General features: G+C 37.3%; 1 protein-coding gene across 1 annotated transcript; it reads right to left on the bottom strand.

The window, feature by feature from the left end:
- Nucleotides 1–3,126: 3,126 nt before the first annotated feature.
- On the bottom strand, nt 3,127–23,811 carry gad2 (glutamate decarboxylase 2). The gene is made up of 16 exons (XM_008396508.2): nt 23,136–23,811; nt 22,926–22,988; nt 22,692–22,838; nt 21,920–22,153; nt 20,464–20,554; nt 18,650–18,762; nt 16,915–17,030; nt 16,487–16,566; nt 15,311–15,365; nt 15,034–15,150; nt 11,623–11,687; nt 11,456–11,534; nt 11,224–11,373; nt 9,160–9,267; nt 6,657–6,746; nt 3,127–4,537 (listed from the first exon to the last, which is right to left on the bottom strand). The coding sequence occupies exons 1-16, from the start codon at nt 23,209–23,211 to the stop codon at nt 4,364–4,366; spliced, it is 1,758 nt and encodes a 585-aa protein (XP_008394730.1). The 5' UTR covers nt 23,212–23,811; the 3' UTR covers nt 3,127–4,363.

Raw genomic sequence — 23,811 nt, 5'->3', positions numbered from 1 at the left:
TCTGGCTTAATTACTGCTCTGACTGTGTTGTTCTTTCAGCAAAATAACATTTTATTGAGTCTTTATACTTCAATTAACGATCAATTATTAAATTATTTGACGATTATTTTGGTAATCGATTAATCACGATTAATCAGATTAATCATAATTAATTAGATTAATCACAATTAACTGGGACTATCACAATTTGATTAACCACAATTAATTTGATTAATCACGATTAATCATGGTTAATCAGATTAATTACACTTAACCAAATTAATTACAATCAATCAGATTAATCATGGTTAATTGTGATGAATCAGATTAGTGATTTAATTAATCTGATTAATCACAATTAATTAATTGGATTAATCATGCTTAATCTGATTAATCACGATTAATAAAGATTAATCCGATTAATCGTTTCAGTCCTAAATTAAATTCAGTCAATAGTCAAACGTTTTGTTGGTGTTAAAGTCTGAGTTGAGATCCAAGTTTTTCACCATTTCTTGAAGAAGTCATTTGATTTGTGACTTGAGTTCAGGTCCTGTGACCTTTCACCCCTGTGAAAAGTGTCTGGCTTTTCAGGCTCACCGCAGTGAGGCTGGCTGGCATAAATCTGATGTTGTCTCTGTCACAGTGTGCACAACAGATCCACTTAGGGAGCGGCAACAGAAACTTTACTACATCTACAAAATCAAATTAAAACAGACCCATAACTCCTTTCACATTCAGACCAAAGAGCTCAGAGAATCTTTTTTGAACATTAAATCATAAACAACCATTAGACATTGCACGTTATTTAGGTCGTATACTCTAAAGTGCACAACCTCCTGCTTTTTTCCAGAGGTCAACTAGACGATACTGAAAAATCTCTACTAAGGCAACACAGTCACAAACACGCTAAGGTACACGTCGGCACATACAGTCGAGTTTCACATGTGCACAGAAAAACACGGAGCTTCAGAGTCAAAAAATGGCTTTGCATATTCATTTAAAACCCTAACGCCAGTTTCACACCTCCCAACGAAGTACTAGGACGTGAAATCTGTCCGTTCTTTTTAAAGCCAGTCCCTGAAACAAGTTGTCGTTGAAACAGCTAGAAGAGTCACACACACACAAACACACACGCACAGTGAAAAGTAAAGCCTTTTGGGCAGACGAGATGAAAATACAGGGCATCTATATCAGATATAGAGAAAATATTAACAACTTTACCTCACAAATAGTCTCTGGTTATACGTCTTATATACATATTATGTATACACAAAGATATGTACTTAGGACATCTTGTAGTTGTATTTACAGTCTATGTTTCAAAGTGATTGATAGTGTTGAGCAAATTGTGCTTTTCTACCTCGGTCTAATGAAAATGCTACAAAACTTCTGCTTTTTTAAAGAAAACCAGAGTTTCAACAGCTAACCCTGCCTACAATAAGCTTTTATACAGATTATTATTATTATTATCTAAGTTATCATGTGCTTGGTTTGGAAACTTGATCATCGCCGATATTTCACTGCTTCTTTGTAAGATTTTGCGGGATATGTAGCTTGGACCCTTAAATATTGCTTGTGAATAAAAACAGAAGCAATCTCCGTTGCTGCCTCCTCTCCACAGTAATTTAGTGCAAGTGATGTCTGGTGTTAAAGTACCCAAATCTGACCAAAACAGCAATATTATCATTATTATTATTGCCCTGCCTTTAAGGTAATTCTGCTTAAAGTTTTGTTATTAAGTGCTAAACATAAGGAAGAGATGCTAAAATGAACATTTGGCCCTTTTTAGCTGAAGATAAGATAAAATAATTTGGTTTTGATTTTATACACAAGCAGATCCATAGAAACATTGATGTTTTTTCAGTAATACATTCCAGCTTTTCTTCTCAAAATGTGATAAAGTGCAACTCAGAAACAAGTTTAGCAAATAAATGTAAGTGGTAAATCATTTCTTTTGTCCACTTTACTTTCCGTTTCTTTTTTCTACAGTTTTACCCAAAGATTGAGCAAAATTTGCTGACAGGCCTTTTAAAATTCAGATTTTCATCTGTTTTTTATGATTGAATTTATAATTGAATCTGTTTTTGCAGGACTAATTAAAATCGTTTGCAGATGTTCGTTGCACTGTAAAAAGGGAAAGTTTATTATGACGCTGGTGGAACAGGGCAGGAGCTAAACCTAAACACAATCAACAGACGTTCAGAAAAAGAGTAAAACTATAAATGAATACATTAAAACACATTAAAGTGTCTTTAATTTCATTACGATTAAAACTATTAAGCTCTGATTAAAGTCAATTGGGACTACCCTGAACCTTTTAACAATCTGTGTCACTGGTTGGTTAATTGGTTGGTTGATTGATTTAATGGTTGATTAGTTTATTGGTGGGTTTATTGGTTAGTTAGTTTAATGATTGGTTGGTTAGTTTAATGATTGGTTGGTTGGTTGGTTGAATGGTTGGTTTATTAGTTTGATTGGTTGGTTGAACCAATCAAACTAATATTACTTTATTGATTGGTTGGTTTATTAGTTTATTGGTTGGTTAATTGGTTGGTTGATTAGTTTATTGGTGGGTTTATTGGTTGGTTAGTTTAATGGTTGGTTGRATGGTTGGTTTATTAGTTTATTGATTGGTTGGTTTATTAGTTTATTGGTTGGTTGATTAGTTTAATGGTGGGTTTATTGGTTGGTTAGTTTAATGGTTGGTTGGATGGTTGGTGTATTAGTTTATTGATTGGTTGGTTTATTAGTTTATTGGCTGGTTGGTCGGTTGGCTGGTTAGTTGTTTGGTTTATTGGTTGGTTAGTTTTATGGTTGGTTGGTTTGTTGGTTGGATGGCCCACCATTACCAATAGTCCCAGTTTAAAAAGTACAGAGAAGCTGCCAGTATTGGTCACCATTTCAGTGCCTTGGCCTTCAACCTATAGTTTTAAACCCAACATCATGATCACTGAGATTCCACGACATTTAGTTTTTTTATGCCAGCGTTCCTAATTAGGGCCGGTATCTTTGTTGTTACGTTGCTTGTACTGAAACAGAGATTTTATGATGCACCTCCTGCATGAAACACTGTTTTTGGTTTAAAGAAACTATTTTTAGTGAATCCTAGAGTAGGATTTTGGAAAATAACAATAAAACGGTCTACTGTACATAGAGTAAACAGAACTCTATTTTAGTTACGGTGCAATAAATGAGCTGGGGACATTTTCCTCTAGTTTCAATTTTTTTTACCTTATTTTGACCATATTTGTTGCCATTTTATACCCATAAAAACCATTTGCTCACATGTATTTAATCAGTGCTTTTACTTTTGCTGGTATGTTATGGGTATAAGCAATCATAAATACATTTAAATCTCATTAATCATTTTTGTTGTGCACTATTTTCTGTGTATTATATTTTGACCTCCATTTCTGTTGACTGTTGCTCTGATTAACATTTATGCCAGCCGACTCTTTTTGGAATATTAGAGATTACAACCATTTTCAAAACCTGTTACTATAATTGGCCTCCAGCTGGTAGATATTAATTATTGCAGTCGTATTTTGTGGTTTGTATAAATTTACTTTTGTCACCAAAACAAAAGGAATTGATAGTTTTAAAACACCTTACGGCAGATGACTCTTAACTAAGCAAAAGTACTAAATTACGTAGGGGACAAACAAACTTTGTCCTTTTGGCTCCATTGAGAAATAAAAAATAAATGGTTCCAATTTTAGTGGAATTTGCTCAGAATTTCACCCAAAACATTAAAGGTAATTCATGGTGACATTAGCGCCACCTGCTGGCCTTGTTGGGCAGTTTTGTGTTTTCATCTTGTCTGTTTTTGTCTCCAGAGGAAAACAAAGTGATATCCAGAACAGTGTACAATTTAAACGTTACATTTTAGTTGAAACAGCTTCCTGGACTGGACTCCACCCACTGCTGTACAGGCAGTTAATTAAGCTGAGGTAAAGATTAGTGCTTTCTTTGTTTAAAATTTAAAATGTTACGATAGAACACAACAACATTTGGCACTTAACAACAAACTCTGCGAATGAGAAGTGATCCAAAAATCTCAGATCTCCCTCACCGACTTATTGCACAAGCATTTCATAGCACAAAAAGTACATATAAAGTCACATTGATTACACTAATCTTGCGGCGACTACACCATAAGAAAGGCGGACAGAAGCACTTTTACACAGCGTTGGACCAAGTCAGTCCACAGAAAAAGCTGCAGTACATAATATATTAATACATCTTTGTTTCTTCTTCTTAAATATACTCTTAAATATTAGACTTTACAGGAAAAAAGAGAAATGAAAATGGTTACCGGTACATTCATGACAAACATTTCATCCATCAACGGGGGAAAGTACAGGAGGATTTGGCGAGACGAGTCTTATAGATCGTGGCCGAGTCGCTCGATCTCCTCGATGAGGAAGTCGATGTCCTCGAAGGTAGCAGCAGGGTTGGAGATCACCATGCGGAAGAAGTTCACCTTGTCGCCCTGCGGCTGGTAGCTGACCATGGTGGTGCCGTACTCCATCATCCTGGCTTTGATGACTGGAGCCACCTGAAATCACACAATGCTTAATAAATGTACACACACTATGTCACCAGAAGAACTCGAGTCACAACTAGCTGTCAATCGATTAAAAAGTCACACTCTAGCAAAGTGATTAATCACGATTAATCAATTAATCACGATTAATCACTAGGCCTAACTTTGTAAGCTTGAAATATGAATATGCACACAGATGTGGTTCTAATAGGAATCAATCAATCAATCAATCAATCAATCAATCAATCAATCAATCAATCAATCAATCACATTTTACAAAAGTAGAAGACAAGACAGGCAACAACTGAGGAAACCAGCAAACATAAAATTTTTTCAAATGTTACAAAACGTTCACTGCAAAAACACAAAATCTTACCAAGTATTTTTTATCTAATTTCTTGTGCAAACATCTTAGTAAACTTGAAATAAGACAAAAGTAATTTGAGTAAGATGTAAAGGCTCGTTTTAAGAAAATAATTCCTTAATATTGATGCAAAAGTTCCATTGGCAGATTATTTAACTTTCCTCTCTTATAAGTTAATTTATCTACAAAGAGAACAAGAACTTTTTCATCAATATTAAGGAATTATTTATTTAAAACATGCCTTTATATCTTGCTAAAAAGTTACTTTTAATTTAGTTTGTCTTATTTCAAGTATACCAACATATTTACATGAACTAGACCAAAATTATTATGGTTGTAAATTAACTCTAAACAGGTGGGGTTTTAATCTAGATTTAAAGGAACTCAGTGTTTCAGCTGTTTTGCAGTTTTCTAGAAATTTGCTCTAGATTTGTGGTGAATAGAAGCTGAATGCTGGTATTGTATCCTCGGCTACAACTAAGCGAAACTTACTCTAACACACATGCATACAAGTAGTAGCAAACTTATCCAGGGGAAAACTGACAGATAAGATTTTACTTTCTAATTCTTGGGGACCCCATCCCTTTTTCTGATGCCGCTCTGGGCAACTGCCCATATCAAAACCCGCCAATGGATGCAGGTTTTTAAATGATTAGGAAAATGTTTCATTGTCTCAAGTCAAACATGTTTGGAGATTCTCAGTTTTTATATTTAGGAAAAGTCTAAAGGAAGCCATTTTGTTTCAAACGCTCATTTAAAAGCTCTTCGTTCATTTCCTAGGGAATTTGTGCGATCAGGCGACAGTCGCTTGTCCTCAACCAGCCGAGCGAACGGCGTAATTCATGAGAGGTCAGACGCACAGCAACGCAACAAAAAAAAGTTTCAAAATGTTCAACTTTCATGGAAAATTTTCATCTTTCGCTGTTCATCGCTCTCATAATGCACTGATGTGAACTGCTTTCTTTAATTTTTATAAACATTAAAAATTAAAGAACACAAACATTTAAAGAAACAGTCCAGACATTTTACAGAGTAGTGAAGCTGATAAAAGCCATCCCCATAAAGACAACACAAAAGAAAGAGGTGAACACATATTTAGACAAAAGAAAATAATAGAAAGGTACCAAAACGTCTTGGTGGAAAGTGTCTAGAATCATTTGATAACCGTGTTGGACTTTTTGGGTGTCATGTTTTGTCCGTTTTTCCTGCTTATTTTAGTCTGAGAATGAAGGTCATGCAGATAAATCCTAACCTGTTTAAAGAAACATAACATCCTGTTGGTGTTCATTTAACCAGGTGTTACTTTAAGGCCCAGCCGTAAAATAATAAACTTGTAGGTGATTTCCTTCAAAAAATCCGTCTTTTGACAATATTCCAATTCTTCTCATCAGAATAAATCATTAAAGACGAAGATGAAAAGCTGCTCCGGTTCAGGTCTTCTCCTTACAGCCCTAATCGTTTAAAGCTACATCATCATCCCTCCAGTCACAAAGCCTGTGGAAAAGAGCAAATCTGGCGACTGACGCACGTCTGGTTTGATTTCAGCGGGACATTAGGAGAGGAAACACCTGCGTGTGCAGAAGCACCTCCATTTAAAGGCTATCACAGATTATTCCTCATGCAAAGTGTTTTCTAATGTTGGGTCTTAGCAGTCGCTAATTATCAGGTGGTGTGATTGTGTCTGTGGATGTGAGTGACGGGCTTGTTGGGTTTGGAAGGTGTGCTGGGCAGATATGGCTGCCTGGCCTCTTATCTCAGCTCACCCACCTTGTGAAGGCGCTTCTTCTTCTCCTCTTTGTCCTCCATGTAGCGGATCCCCGGGGGGAGGTACCAGAAGCAGACGTTGGTGTGCTGAGGCTGAAACAACCAGGAATTAACACAAACATACAAACGCTTCCTCTGGCTCAGAATTACCAACTTTTACCATCCAGATCAGCTTTTATCAGACCATTTTTTAAAGTAAGAATGAAAAACTTTTACATAAATTACCTGAAGGTATATCTGCAGTAAAGTGCTGAAACAATTAATTGTATTAGTCATGACTGATCATTGAAATAATCGTCAACTAGATTAATTGTTGACAGTATACAAATAAAGCCAAAACTGTACAAAAAAGAAATATATTTTACATTTAAGATGGAAAAAGATTAATCTGTTAACAGGGCTGGCCCAAGCCTTTTTGGGGCCCAGATCAGATTTTTATTTTTGGGCCCCCCATACCAACATGTTTTATCATTCTAGAGCTATTCTATGTGTGTAACATACCTGCCATCATTAGCATAATTTGTAATTAGCTTACGTCATACCAGTGGTATTATGACTACTGAGTTTAACCACTGAGGAGTAATAATTTTGGGGTATTCAAGTATAATTTTAAACTATTTGAAGGTAACATCAGCTGATAAACACTAAATTTACAGACAACAAGTTAACAAGTTTGATATCTTATATTTCCCCCAACAGCGGCAGCAACCATCAGCAGGAAGAGGATATTCACTTGGTGCTCTTGGGGGCCCCCTGGTGGTGTGGGGGCCTTGCGACTCACTCAGAACTCCTCAAATGGCAGTTTTAGCTTCACCTGGTTCAAATTCTGTAAAAAGTCTCCTATTAAATAATTTTTTCTGTCCAACTATTAACTGGTTAATCCAAATAAATAATCAACAGAAAAGCCTTACATTGTATTAACATTAAGTTAAGCAGAAAGGGCTGAGATTTCAAAATCTACAAAATTTTTTTCATTGTGTTCTTGATCACAAAATAACCCAGAACAACAACTTAAAAAGAGCACAAATGCAATTTTAAGATTTTCCAAAATATGATGCTCATCAAGACCCTTTAGACCATATTTGTGCAATAAGACAAAACTTAGACAGTTTTGGAAAACATTTTGTTACATCTGGCATAAAACTAGCGTAGCATTTTAGAAAATAAACATCAAATATAGCAACATAAATGTCACAAAAACTGAAAGAAATCTACAATTACGTTCCTCTTCTTTTTGCTCATAACTGTATCTTCACTCATAAGACAATAAAGTATAATAAAAACCTGAGCAAAATTTACATTTTGGTCGTTCATTGTTCTTCCATTTGGGTTTCTACTGCTTCTAAGAACAAATGCTTAAAAAAAACACCCAGCTGTTTATTAGTGATTTTTTGAAGTCTGGAAAATGAGCTGACTCAAAAACTTTCCAACTGCTAAGCGGCTCTGTGCCGTTACCTAGCAACCTCAGCCAGGCCCAGTCCGTTACCTAGCAACCAAAGCAGAGTTCCTGCACATTTGGTCAGCTGGTTTTATCGCTGTATGAGCTGTACAATGGCTGCTGGAAAAGACAAGTGTTCCGTCGTTGACTTTCCCATCCATAAAACACTTGCTGCATTCTTGTTAGGTGTACAGGAGGCTCTACTAATGCTTTTCAAACATGTACGGTTGTATAATTGCACATCTGTTTGCTGCTATTTTCACGTGTAAACGTTGAGATTGGGGTGTGGCCAGCAGCAGCTTGTTTGGATCTAAAGTGACACAAGGCCCTAAAATAACTCAAATAAATTTAAATCTCATTATTTAAGAATGATTTTGGGCTAAAAATTCAATAAAAATATTTTGTATCGCCCAGAGATGTATCCTAATCTGTCCAAGGAACCACAACGGGTCACTTTTAAAGCAGCTTTAGCATAAATCAAGTATTTTGTTTAGTTGATCTTCCCTCAGAGCTCATAACTGCTGTTTTTGTGGCCGCTGACTGCCTTCGAGTGGAAAAGCATTCATTACCGGCAGCCGAACCAACCAAGCAGACCAGCCTCGTTTACACAGCTGGGCCGGTCCGGTTCGTTGTACTTTCAGCCTCAGATTGATCTAATGGCTCACTGGGGGGTCGGAGTCAAACCAACACCTGGGTCATTGCCCAAAGGACGAGGCTTTTCCGGATCACACTCCGATGCTCTTAGTCTCTCTCCGGGCTCAGCAGGGAAACAAAAGGCCTTTAGACATTACAGAGCCGCCATTATGAACGACTGTAGGCGTCCAACACGCCGCTCCTCAACTTAAAACCTCCACATATGTTTGTGTCATAGCTTAGCTTCCAGGCAGCAGGCTATTCATATGCATATCAGCAATTACAGGCTCTTATGCTAGCCATTAACCATAATAGCAGCACATTATACCGCAGGCTAGAGGTAACAATGGCTCCCATCCAACACAAAGCTGGAGCCAATCAAGTCACCAGTAATGACTGAAAGGTAAAATGGAGCCGGACGGAGGTTTTCCTCACCTTCCCATCGAAAACCATCTGGTATCCTTCTCTGTCTTTGATTTTGTTGTACAGATACTCCGACAGCTCCAAGCATTTGTCAATCTGGGCTTCGAAGCCGATGGTTCCCTGTTGGGGAGAAGATTTGGAGGTTCAACCAAACGTTTGGTCGCATCAGCATTTTTCACAACACTTTCAACAAACAAACTTCAAACGTTACTTTTTGGGGGGTATTTTTATGTCAAAACTAAAAGTAGAGCTTAATTAGGAGTGGAATCAACAACATGTGTAATTTTCATCATTTATACAATAAAAAACCCTACAAAGTGTGGCGTAAAGCTTTCTGCAGCTGTGTTTACCCCCCTTACTCTGATACCCATGAATAAAAAGCAATAAAATCAGTTGAAGATCATAGTTGTGGTTTATATATTTGCAGCTCTGTAAAAAACTAAGAGGCCACTGCAGTGAACCCATTGAAAACCTGGTTGTTCCACCAAATACTGATTTCTGAACTCTTCCTGCGTTAAAACATTAATGTTGTTGTTTCTAAAGGAACATGAACTCATTTTCTTTGCATTATTTGAGCTCTGAAAGCTCTACATCTTTTCTCTCATTTCATGTAAATAAATACTACATTTTTGCTTGGAATTTCAGAGACACGTTAGTAGTTCATAGAATAAAATAAAAATGTTAATTTTACTCAAACATAAACCTATAAACAGTAAAATCAGAGAAATTGATCATATTAAGTGATCAGTAAGTTTTCCAGAGCTGTATATATTTACTTTGATGCCCATATATTAACGGGTATCAAAGTAACGGGGGTAAATATAACTGTAAAATGCATGTTTTAGTGTTTTTATTGTAGAAATTCAAAAAGTTGTGCATGTTATTGAATCTACTTTATAATTATGTTCTACTTTGTGTTGATTTTTCATATAAAACTACCAAAAACATTTATTTAAGTTTCTAAAGGTTGCTTTTTATAAAACCATATATATGTATACATCTGTGTGTATGGATGTTACTGCAACAGTTACCCAAAAATGACACGTTTTTACCCCTAATAAGGAGATTGAAATATTTTTTTCAAGTGTTTACAGTTTTTCACAGCAAAAATAAAAAAATTTTGTACAGTTGGAAAAAAAATCAAAATTAACTTATGTGAATAATTCCTTAATATTGATGAAAAAGTATTGTTATTTCACTTATAACAAGACATTTTTCCCATATTAGTGAAATAATCTGCCAGTGGAGATAATAATTTTTCATCAGTATTAAAGAATTATTGATTTAAAACAAGCAGACAATATTGATGAATAATAACTTGTAACTGTAACCACAAGTTACAACTTGTAAAAATAAATTATTTTATTATTTTAATAAAATAAAATAACTTGTGTGTTATTACAGGTTATTATTGCAATAACTTGTAAAATAATAAAATAATTATTTTAGTTATTATTAAGTAATTAATAATTATATAATTAATAATAAACATAATTTAAATTTAAATTTAATTTTCATTTTAGTTCAAATTAAAATGTACTTAATTTAGTCTAAATTAAGTACATTTATCAAAAAAAAGAAAAGTTATTTGTAAGTTAAACAACATAAAATAAAGGAAAACTGTAAAAACTCAAAATCTTACAAAGTAATTTTGGTTCAGTTTTTAGTGCAGTTGAAATAAGACAAAACTCATTTTTAAGTAACTTTTCAGAAAGTCATAAAATCTGGTTTTAAGTCCTTAATATAGATGAAAAAGTACTGGCTCTACTGACAGATTATTTAACTTACAGCATGAAAACAATATTTTGTAATAAGGAAAATAACCCTCCATCGTTTTCATCAATATTAAGTAATTATTGACCTAAGTTAATTTTGTTTAATTTAAGTTGTAATTAGATATTTGCACCAGAAACTAAACCAAAATTACTTGGTAAGATTTTGTGTTTTTGCAGTGGAAAACCTGTCAGTGTTAACACCTGATCAAGTTATTTTTTATCTATGAATTAACAGGTAAGGGTAATTTTTGAGTGGCTGTGTTGCAGTAAAATCTGCCGTGGCTGCAGTGTCTCTCCAGACCTTCGCTCTCCACATCAGCCAGAGTTTAAAGATGTCCACATGGCGTCCACACTGCAGCGCTTTGTCCCCGGTGTCGTAGGAAAGGTCGTAGTGTTTGTCCTGCTGGAAGAGGTAGCAGGCGTGCATCTGGTTGCAGCTCTGCATCAAACCCTGCAAAGTCAAACCCAACAGGTTGCTCAGCATCACCTCCAGGAACAGGAACAGGAAAGAAAAGAGAGGCTGAAGGGGCGACCTCCTCTCTGACGAGCAGGGCGGAGCACTGCAGGGGGACGGACATCATTTTGTGAGGGTTCCAGGTCACAGAGTTGGCCCTGCGGTCGGTAAAACAGGCAGTTGGGCATCGTAAACTCTCAGAGGATCTAATATGTTGGTAAAATAAACAGAAAGACAGACGATCACCTCTCAACGCCGTCCAGTTTCCACCGGTGCCTCCGGGACATGAGCAGACTCCCTCCCCACGCTCCCTGTTGAGAGCACAACCCAACCAATAAATCAACCAAAATAAAAGCAACCAAAAAAATACAGAAATAGTAATAATAAATAAAAAATCTGTGTTTTTTGGGGAATAATTTTAAAATTAACAACCTCACGGAGGTTGATAAACAAGAACTGGCAACGACAGTTTAAACTTTTTGTGGGTTAAATTCACATTTTGTTCGATTTTGTTCTTTGATTTGTGTCTCAACTGCTTCTAAAAACAACTAGTCAGTCATTTTATAGCATTAATGTTTTTTGGTGTCTGAAAAATGAGCCTTTTCAAAAACCTCCTGATTGTTAAGTCACGTTCCACGGGCAATGCGCTTTTACCTAGCAACCTCAGTGGAGCCCCGTTACCTAGCAACCTCAGTGGAGCTTCTGCTGCTGTATTATTCTTCCTTGAACAGGTTAAGATACAAAACATGTTCATTTTATTTTTCTTAGAGAGAAGAGAGTCTGCTTTGAGCTCCTTTCATAATGCGCTGTTTTAGGGCATCTTGTCACTTTAAATCAAATTCAAATGCTGCTGGCCACGCCCCCCAACTCAACGATTACACTCGCATGTGAAAATGGCTGCAAACAAATGTCTTTGAAAAGCAGAAGTGGAGTCTCCTGCACAACCAAAAAGAATGAAGCCAGGGCTTTCTGGATGGTAAGTCAACAACAAAACTATTGTCTTTTCCAGCAACCAATGTACAACCAATGTACCAGCTAACCAAATGTGCTGGAACTCTGCTCGAGTTGCTAGGGAACTGCGCAGAGTCCGTTGATTATGACTTAATCAAAAAAATGTTTTTCTGTTTTCCAGACATCATAAAACATTAACTTGTTGCTAGAAAATGGCTTAGTGTCTTTTTAGGCACTTGTGTTGTTTTTAGAAACGGTAGAAACCTAAATGTAAAAAAGTGCAAAATGTGAATTTTGCATAATATGTCCCCTTTAACAGAACCACAAACACCCAGGAACTCTGACTTAAAAACATATATGGTTTCAATTCCCCCATTGGCTAATACATCAAGCACTTTAGGGACAAAATGAGGGCCATGTCCCATTCTTGTTGCTCAAATTGGACAAGAAAAACAAAAAACAAATATTCAATCCAAAAGATTAGGAAACTATCTTTTGGAGCAGTGATGTCTTATTTCCCAGCTCCCTGATTGTTCATGGCAATCCAAAGTTGCTTCTATTGTGATTCATTTTCTTTCACCAAAGAGCCAGAAAGTTGAAACTCAAACATAATTGGGTGTTTTCTAGTTCCACGAGTCCAAATACACATGAAGGTTGGAATGGATGAAACATGAAACACCAGCAGGTCTAAGTCAGAAAATTCACCAGTTTAAATCAAATGCATCAATTCTGCAAAGAGCTGTGGTCAAATATCCAACCAAAATTATGCCAGAAGCTTGTTATATGGACACAAAACACTGTGAAGTTTCTCTATGGAGCGTTAAGGGACATTCATCCAAACAAGACATAAAACCAAATGAAGCTTTCCCCCATTTTTAAACATTTTTCAAGTTATTTGAAGCAAAATCACTTTAAAACAAAGAGTCCAGATGCAAATATTAAAAGCCAAGGTGTCCACAACACCTTTCCAATCAATCTTACATATAACATGTTCTGACATTTCAAACTATTGATTGTAAAACTGGCATCGATTGTTTACAATTTCTCTGATTGTTTTCCTCGTTCTTTGACTCATTCCTAAACATTCCCATCGTTCTAGAAGATAAATTACACTCCAAAAAGCTACTTAGAGGAAAATATTGATTTATAAGCATCATACAAACACACGCTAAAACACCCATAATTCACAGCTTCATGATTCCCAAAGAATAAGTATATTTTTTTTATGGTTGCTTGCAACATGATAGGCAAGGCCATTTGTGTCTCCTAATAGAGGCGTCCCCTGTCAGGACTGCTTCACCTCCTTTAACAGATAGAGTTCCTCGCAGCGATGGCGAAGTCAGGGGGAGGAGATGATTTACTGCCTCTGCTCCAGTTTTTCTAATCTCCAGTGTTAGAGAGGAAATGGCTTGCTGCCTATCTGGGTCAACCGCAAGCAGACGGACATAATAGATTTGTCCGACTTTTACTAAAATCATCTCCAGAGACACTCTGCGTCACAGACGTAAAGAAGCAAGCGGTTGGGAAAAAAAAATCTCTAAATATGTTTTTACTGATTCCTAAATGCTTCAAAAATGCTTTGCATTGCCTTTGTTATATCTGAAATAATCAGGTGGGTTACAGTAAGGTTTTCAGTTGACAAATGGCTGCAGCCTGAAGTGACCCAAATCCGGGTTTTTGCCTTAATGCGACCAGGACCTGTTATTTTCATGACAACCTGACCAACACAGATCGTTTTTTCGTTTGATTTTTTAGAAATGTGACCCAGGCCACTTGGAAATGTGGTCATAAATCGTAAACGTATCTGACCTGACTGAACGGTTACGTCGCATTCATCCGACCTGAACGTCATTGATACTCGACAAACGTCACTACTGTGCGTCCTGATACGCACACGTGGGAAAAAAAACAACCATGGCGGAAGATAACGAGGATTAAGTTGTTAATGTGGTGGCTCCGGCTGGATAACCACTTTAAAATCGTAAGATATGCTCCACTGTTAGCATCCATGTTTACTTCCACAAACACTGAGCGCTTCTTCTTCTTTTTTTATACGGTTGGCAAATTTGCGCCCCCTACTGATTTGCACGCTCAGTAGAGGGCGCAGTCTACTGCGCATGCGGAACATTTTCAGGTCGTTTGCAGTTCACACTGGAGATCACATACAAGTCGCATATATTTGCAGAGTTAGTTAGTAACTAGTTACATTTACTCAATTACATTTACTTGAGTAACTTTTTTTGAAAAAAAAAAAAATATATATATATATATATATATTTTCACTAAGCTGTACTTTACTTGAGTAACTTTTATGAAGTACTGCTACTCTTACATCAGCAAAAAATTGCTGGCCTTTCTACCCACTGAATGAAAAAAATTCACCAGTCACACACCTGCTGTTTTTGTTAAAGTTGTGTAAGTTTTTTATTGAACACAATTTGGAAAAAAAATATTTTGCCTGATTTAGTTTTCTTGGACAGCTGCTATTTTCTTTTACTTAGGTAAAAAATATGCTCAAGTAATGCTACTCTTACTTGAGTAAATTCTTTGGGCACTCTGTCCGCCACTGTATATTTGGAAATGTGAACGACCATGGCAAAAAAAACATCTAATTTCACAAAAATCAGATTTGTGCCACTTCAGGCTGCGTTGTGACCGTAGCCTTGGATACCAGAACCAGTTTAAGAATCCGTCTGTTCGACTCACATCCACGTGGAACCAGACGTTGTACTTTTTGCAGATGTCAGAGATGGCGATGAGCGGGTCAAAGGCGCCGTACACTGTTGTCCCAGCTGTCGCACTCACAAAGAACGGTACAAACCCCTGAGGCGGAAAGGACAGACAACGTTACCCGCTGTAACAACACGGGTCCACATTCCTCTCATTATCATCATCAGGGCTGTTTCAGTGCAACAGATCCCATAAAACCACTGCTGTATGAAGCAGGAGCCATCTTCCTATGGCGGCGATGTGAATGTGGTACCTTGTGTTTCGCCTCCAGTATTCTCCTCTCCAGGTCGGCGGGGACCAGTTTGCCGCTGCGGAGGAGAAAAACGCGTTTGGGTCTAAAAACCAGGTAAAACAGATGGATTGCATGTGCAAAAACATAAACTTTGCGCTTAATTGTCTAAACTACCCTCCTTATTTTTATCTTATTTTATTTGTATTTTTTAACCTGTTTAATCTGTCTAATTTTAATCTGTTTGATGTGTTTTTCTTATTGTATGTTGTTTTTAAGTTCCTTGTATAAGCACTTTAAATTGTCTTTGGCTGCTTTATAAAATTGCCTTTCCCTTTAAATGAGGGATTTTTTCCTTCAGCTCCTTCAGACTAGCCATCAGCAATCAGCAAACACCTGGTGGAACAGCTGAGCTCATTATGGGAGCTGCTTCTCAGTGAAAATCCCAGTAAAAACGTTGCTAAAGGGTTAATAGAGGAGTCATATGTTGTGATGAATTCCTGAAGGCAGAGTTTTAGAAAAAGCAGGAGCTTCTTAAAGAGACAGAGGCCCAATTTCAAGCCATTAAATTGATAAGTTAATTTTTTAAGTTAATATAGTTACTTGATTATGTTATACAGGGCACTGTGTGGCTGGAAAACACATAATACTTCCTCTTTAAGATTTTTTAAAACCTTTATAAGACCATTATGAATGAAATTTGAGACCTGTATCATGACGGAAATATATACATAGCAGCGGAAATACAACATTTATGCACTTTTAAAGTGTTTTATTCAATCATTGGCCATTGCATGTCTCATATCTGGACTGTATTTGCCCTCCCTCCCAGAAACGTGAGTCTTAAGTCCAGCTGTTTGGTTCTGGTAGTTGTTGCACTGGCTGATTACTTCACTTATATTGGGAAACAAGTGAAATAATCTACTAGTGGTACTAGTAATTTTCAATAATATTAAGGAATTATTTTTGTGAAACAAGCTTAAATGTAGTTGCAAGGTAGTTTTGTCTTATTTTGAGTGTACCAAGATATTTACACTAGAAACTAGATAGAAATATGTGATAAAAATGGGTGTTTTTGTGGTGTTTGTTATTTGAGAGATTTTAACTGTTTATTAAATCTCTAACAAATATTGTAGGAAACCATCTTTGAAAATGCCAGTGAAAATAGAGATAAGGAAGTTCAGACTAAATGCATTTTACCATTCGTCTGCTTTGATGCAGATCACACTTTCAGTCCCAATGCCCAGTGCCGCCGCTCCTTTTTTGATGGAAAAATGGCTCTGTGAGATGACAGAAACACAGCAGAAGCACCCGGATCACAGGAGGCAGAATAAATCTGTGAAAACACACTCGTGGTGACATATTTGTGTGTCATTTAATGGCTGTTGCGCTCACAGCATCGTTCAGAACGCCCTTTAAAGATGAAGGAGGTGTCGTATAAAGTGACAGATGCTCTCCGCAGCTTGTGACCTTCTGTTTGCTAAACATAATGTTAGCTTAAGGCCGGAGGTGTAACGGTGCTGCGCATTTGCTTTGTAGGAAAGCTGCGGCGAAGATGAGAACTGGGCTGGAAAATCTGGCATTTGGTTTAAACTTTGAAGGAACAGTGCGTCCGTCTGAGTCCTTACGTGTTCGGATGTGAAGGCCACCAGTTTGGGGACGGACGACATTCCTTTCTCCTTCACTTCAGGGAACATCTTGAAGCGGGCCAGCAGCATAGCGTACATGTTGGAAATAGCACCCCCTAGAGGACAGACGGAGCAAATTCACTCTGAGACAAAGAAAAAGCCTCTGTGTTTTTTTTCCGTTAAGAGATGCTTAAATAATTCGTTGTTTATTTGAAAGTAAGCAATATTTGAGTATAACTCTGTCCAATTAACTCAATTTATGACAATACTATAACAAAACACAGCTCTGGAAAAAATTAAGAGCCCACTGCACTGAACCCCATTGAAAACCTCCTGGTTATTCCACCAAATTGATTACATTGATTTCTGAACTCTTCCTGAGTTAAAACATTAGTATTGTTGTTTCTAAAGGAATATTAACTTGTTTTTCTTGCCTTGTTTGAGGTCTGAAAGCGCTGCATCTTTTTCATTATTTTGACCATTTCTCATTTTCTGCAAATAAATACTAAATTTTTGCTTGGAATTTCAGAGACATGTTGGGAGTAGTTCGTAGAATAAAATAAAAATGTTCATTTTACTCAAACATATACCCGTAAAAAGTAAATAGGAGAAACTCATCATTTACATTTTTTCCAGAGCTGTAGCTGGTTTTGTAAAAATGTCACATGGAAACAAATTATACATTCTGAAAGAGCTTAAACTAAAGTTCAAATCAAACCAGGGACACGTCTAAAAAATATCAAAAATTAAGTGAAAAAAGTGCTCTAAAATTTTATTAACATCCTTTTGAACTAGGGCTGCAACTTGTAATTATTTTAGTGATTGATTATTCTGACAATCAATTAATCGGATTAAAAAATTGGCACATTTTTTATGTAAGTCTTTTTATAGAAAATTAGAAATGCATTGAAATGCAAATACTTATAATTAAATTCCTGTTTAAAATAAGAAATTAAACATTTTACTGTCTGAAATGTAAGAAGCATTCACTTAGTGCTTAATAGGGATTTTACTTATTTATTTTTACATAATTTGAACCAAGTGAAGCTATAACTAGGCCACTTGAGGAGTTCTGGTAAAGAATATTTGTATACCCAAGTTTTTTTTGTCTTAGATGTAAAATATATGTATGGTACAGTTTTGGCATAATTACTGCTCTGAGAATGTTGTTTTGTCAGCAAAATTAGTCGAGTCTGTATATTTTAGTGAGCAATTAATTGTTCTCTAAATTAGTTGAAGATTATTTTAATAATGGAATCTGACTAATCTGAGATTAAAGTCAGAGGTTGAAGTTGAAAAAAGGCGTAATTCTGAGATCAAAATAAGATTTTTATTTTATTTTTTGACAGTTATGTGTATCAATTATGTTCAAGTTGCTGAAAAAACAGTGAGAGAAATCAGGCTGTTTTTTAAAAGTTGTTTTTAGGTTTTCGAATCCCACCCCAGGAATATCAGTGGCTCCCTTCTGGCCCCTATGAGTGAAGAATCTCTTTTTTAGAGAACAATTTGAGCAGAATGAGCCTCTCTCACTGTCAGTAACAGTCATCAAACTTCATCATGTGTCACCAGAAATGAGAGGGTGAGGAGGGGGTTGTGGATGAGAGTAATAAAAAACGATTTCATGCTAATTGCCCTTGAAACTGGTTCCCCTTATATCATCAAAATGCAAATTGACACATTACGACACAGACAGCAGGGTCTGTTTCACGTTTAAAGAAATAATAAAAAGGCATACCGGGTGAGAAAATGCCGTCTCCTCGCCCGTCCGACCAACCAATGATCTCCCTCATCTTCTTCAAGGTGACGTACTCCAGCAGCACAAACACAGGCGCCACCTCATAGGTGAACCTGCGTTACACAAGACGAGTCACCATGGTTAGAAAAAAATGTGGTGCAATTATGACTCATCACCAAGAGAAATAAAGATTTTTGTCTGCCATTTTAGCTGGAATTTTGCAACCTTTAGGAAACATTTTAAGAGAAAGGGAACATCTGCTCTTATATTTATATTTTTAGAACAAAAATGCATGTGTGGTTTATGAATCATACACATTGATATAAAAAAAGAAAAAATGTTTTCCCACAACTGTAACAAAACACTAGCGAGTTTAAGAACTTGAGACTTTTAAACTCATCAAATATGCAGGCCCTAATCATGGCATTCTTATTTTTATTCAGTGTTTTTTTGTTTTGCTTTGTGTTTGAACTTTTGCCATACAACTTTTTATTCTTTTAAAAATGTTAACTTTATATCTTCCTTTCAGATTAAAAAAATCATTTTGTTTGTCGTTATTATTATTATTATTATTCCCCTTTTAGGAAGAAGCTAATTTTTCTGTACTGCACTGTGACGTCACGCACGCAACTTCCTCCTGCTAGGCGATAATGGCTACATTTGGTTATAGCTGTCAAGTTGTCAGCATTACTCGCTAACTCTTAATTGTACACATATAAAATAAAAATAGATGCAGTGCTTTGCTACTATTTGTCAACACTAAGACAGCCAGATAAGAAGGTCGGAAAAAGTTTTAATTAAGAAAAGCAGCGGAAGCGAGAAGGAGGTCAGTTATGCTAGCTTAGCTTTGACAATATTAACATGTAGATGAGCTGCGGAGTTCGGTGTTTAGGTTGTTCAGTAAAAAAAAAAAAAATATGGCGACCAATACAACAGCTCACTGACAGATCATCAGTAGAGAAGGGGTTTAAATTAGCTAATCATGCTAATCAGCCACAGCTATATTAGCTTAGCTAATAGCAGCGATAGCTAATCTACCACAACGGTCATTTATTAATAACCACAAAATAAACAACAAGCCTAAAAACATAATACTGTAACGGACTGAATGTTGTGTTTTTTGTGTGGGAAATTTGTGCGTATTTTTATTAGTGGCGTTGTTGTCAGTTAGTTGCTATGCCAACACGTCTGTGACTAGCATAGCCGACACAGAGAGTGAGGGGGGAGGGAAGAATACCAGTGGTTTTGAATTATTCTTCAATTATGCGTTATTTCTCATTTGCTTTGGCGTACTGCGCTCAATTAATAATACCTACAACTCCAGGTTTCATTTTGTTAACGGAATTGTTCTACAGCGGCTGTCTGGCATTGTGCGCATGCGCAAAATTTCCGGACGATAACAAAAACAGAACGTATTTATTTATATTGATTGTACAGATGAAAACTAGCCTTTGTGGCTAACACTGACATATTATGTGATGCGAATTGTCCGTTTTGAAATAAATACCCAATATTTATTCTTTTAGCAATAGGTGGGACAATCCGTCGCACCTTCCAGAGCCAAAGAGTTTATCACCCCGAAAACACACATCCAGAATTAGCTCTGAATTTAATTTCAGAGCTAATTTTCTTCCCTTGAACCCCCAAGAGGCTGAGAGGTGACTGGGGAGGGGTAAAAGGCAGAGCTGGGAGGGTGACTGGGTAAATAAAAAGCTGCTATCTGCCCCTGCAGACGCAGAGCAGGAAATGGAAATTCATTGTCATCGCTTTGGTTATCGGCGCTCCGAATCGCGCTGAGGCAGCCGCACACTCACATGTTGGTGTTGGCCGTGGATGTGAGCCAATCGGCTGCCAGCCCGACCATGTCTAATCCTGTGGAGAGCTGATTGAAGTACCTGGGGTGCGCTGGAAAAGAAAGGAGGAGGAGAAGAGAGAGGGAGAGGAGGAAGAGGAGGAATGCAATTTAAAAGGCTTTTGTTTGGAAAACTGCATCAGAACTGTCATTTCAGAAATGCTTTAATTACAGAGCGGGAATGAAGATGCAGCGAGGCTTTCTGAATAATCCGCGGAAATGATGAAAACATTCAGTGGTGCAGAGGGTGGTGCTGGGGTTCATTAAAGGGTAAACACCCCAAATCTGCACCACTGCTTCATAATCAAGCTTTTTATTCATCGATTCATTTTAAACTTAAAACATGTAGCACTAGAACCACAACAGAGCTCCTAAAATAAGCAGTAAAATGGTTATTGTGTGATCAAAACAGGCTGTATCTTTTATTTAAGGCTGCTGAAAGGTTTCTGATGCTGCTCCTGTAAACGTCACTCAGCTGAGAATAATGGACTTGGCCTATGAAGCCTGATTATTAGCCTATTATCTGCCGCCTGCTGAACCAGATTTACTGCGCCGCCGCATTTATCGGTCTGGTGGCCATGCAGCAGCAGGAAGAGGAGGATGAGGAGGAGGAGGAGGAGGAGGAAGAGGAGGAGGACATTAAAAACGAAAGGAGGACAACTTCCATGCTGATTCTCTTCCCTCTCTCATTTTTATTATTAAAAGACAGAACATTTATTCTACATTTTCTAGGCAGATTTTTTGGTAAAATACTTCTATACACACGCACACACACACACACATATATATTTATACATGCAGCATATACATGTACATATATATATTGTTTTAATATACGTACACATACATACATACATACATACATACATACATACATACATACATACATACATACATACATACATACATACATACATACATACATACATACATACATANATACATACATACATACATACATACATACATACATACATACATACATACATACATACATACATACATACATACATACATACATACATACATACATATTTTTTATATCTATTTTATATATATTCTAATTCATGTCTTTTATGTCTTTTTCCATTATTATTTTATGAGAGCTGAATTGATCAGCTTTAGGATTTTCTCGCAAAGCAGTACATTTTGCGACTTATTTTTTATTTTATTTTACTTTTTGCTTTAATATACGAACACATATTTTAAAAACTACCGATTTTTACAAATACTCCCTTTCGTCATTTTCCACTATTGTTTACGTTTCACCTGAAACTATCGTTTTAAAATGCTTCAGTCGGACCGCAGGCCTCCATCCAAACCAATCAGGAAACAAAGCGGAACCATCCGCGCTTCCATTTCATTTTTAATGCGTAAAACAATCAACTCCAAACATCCAGGTGAGTAGAAGCGCTCACCTGTCTTGATGGCGTATTTGAGAGTTGCGCGGCAGCTGATCAAGATGTCATCCAGCGTGGCCGGCTCGTGCTGCAGCTCCCAGTTGTTGAGCTGCAGCAGCTCGTTGGGATAATGAAAATCGATCACTTTCGTTTCCCGGTCGAACGACTCGACTATGTAGGCCATTAAAATATCCACGACCTCCTGCAGGAAGGTCATCGTTTTGGTGTCTCCGTCCATGGCAGGCAGCAGGTCTGAGACCAAAAAACATTTAGAAAATCATCTAAACGTGGAGGGATTTCTAAACACGACGAACGAGGGGGAAAAAAATCCAAACTTCATCATTTCAGAATAAATTGTTCCTGTGGAAAATTTGACGCGTGCTTACATTTAAAAAAAAAAAAAAATCAAATATTTGTGTTTTCTTAAGATTTTTAGACTTCATGAAGACATAAAGGTGAAGGTGACCTCTGAGGAAAAATAAATAAATAAATAAAAAGTAGACGTATTTTTCAGACTTCTCACATCATTTATTTATTTGTTAACATTATATTTTAACTAAATATGACATAAAATATTCACCTGCAATAAATAGATCTGAGGAGAAGGTTTATTTTAAACGCTACAGTTATTTTCTACTATAATGAAGAAGGAAAACACAATAAAAGGCCTTAATTTGGAGTATTTGGTTGATTGACAATTGAGAATATTCTTACAAAAACGTGAGTTTTTTCATAGTGAAATTAAACACTTGCAGTCGCATTAATTGGCGCAGTTTTTTGCGCTGTTTACCTGTTGAGTAGAGGTCTGAGAAACCCACATCGGTGCCTTTGGTGCAGGTGCAGGATTTGTTGCAGCCGCAGCTTCCCGCAGCGGTTTGCGGCGGCTGCTTGGCGGCCGGCTCGGCGGGTTTCTCCCCTTCTCCGACATTTAGCAGCGCTTCGGGGGAATAATAAATCCCAAAAATCACTCAAAAAACCCCCCCACTATATTACTAAGATATTAACACCAGAATCGCGAACGTACCATATAATTTTGATCCAATTCCTCCGGATAATTTCTGGGCAGCTGCTTGGCACCAAGCCCTGGCTGGAAAACATACAAATATTCACCTTTCGAATTATTTTTTAAACTTTTATGTAAAGATACACATAAATATGCTAGATTAGATTAAAAAAAAAATGGAAGGCCAGAGACAAAAAAAAAATCCTCCAGGAGGAATAAGAAGCCACTCACGGGTGCTCGGGCTTTGACTCCCGGTGTTGGCCTCCGCATTTTCCCCGCCGAGGGACCAGAAGCCGTGTGATGCCATTTGTCGCCGGTGGTTAGGAGGTGCGGGAGGCGCGGGGAGCAGGCGCAGAGCCCATCCACACGCAGCTGATCGCGGCCGCTGCGGCGCTGAATGTGACCGGAGAGCCGCCGCGCATCCGACTCACCGCTCCGTGCGGGGTGGGAGAGAGCGCGTCAAAAACACGAAACACAAAGAGCGTCCACAGGTGCGGGATGCATGGAGCTGCGTGTGCGCATAAAAATCATCCGCAAAAGAAAGAAAGAAAGTAAGGAAGAACAGAGCGGCGCGTCTTATGTGCGCGCAGGGATTAAAACAGAAAACAAATCAAAAAACAAAGGAAGTTCTGAATGAAATGTTGCACCTCTTCAAACAAAGAAGAAGAAAATCAAGTGTTGATGTGGAGGGAACCAAACACAGATGTCTGTAAATACTCAAACACCCGCAGCCGCGCAGAAAATTTCACGTCAGCAAAGAAATCCCTGCGTGATTCACTTCAGGGTCATGACGAGCCGCGTTGCGTGGCGCGTCGTGACTCCGTCCACCCCCAACATTTCGTCCCCCTGGAGCGCCCAACTTACCCTGCGCACAGCCGCAGAATGCCAACTAATTCATCCGCAAGGC

Source organism: Poecilia reticulata, linkage group LG20, assembly GCF_000633615.1.
Source record: "Poecilia reticulata strain Guanapo linkage group LG20, Guppy_female_1.0+MT, whole genome shotgun sequence".
Lineage (NCBI taxonomy): Eukaryota > Metazoa > Chordata > Actinopteri > Cyprinodontiformes > Poeciliidae > Poecilia > Poecilia reticulata.
This window is presented reverse-complemented; position numbering and strand designations above follow the sequence as displayed.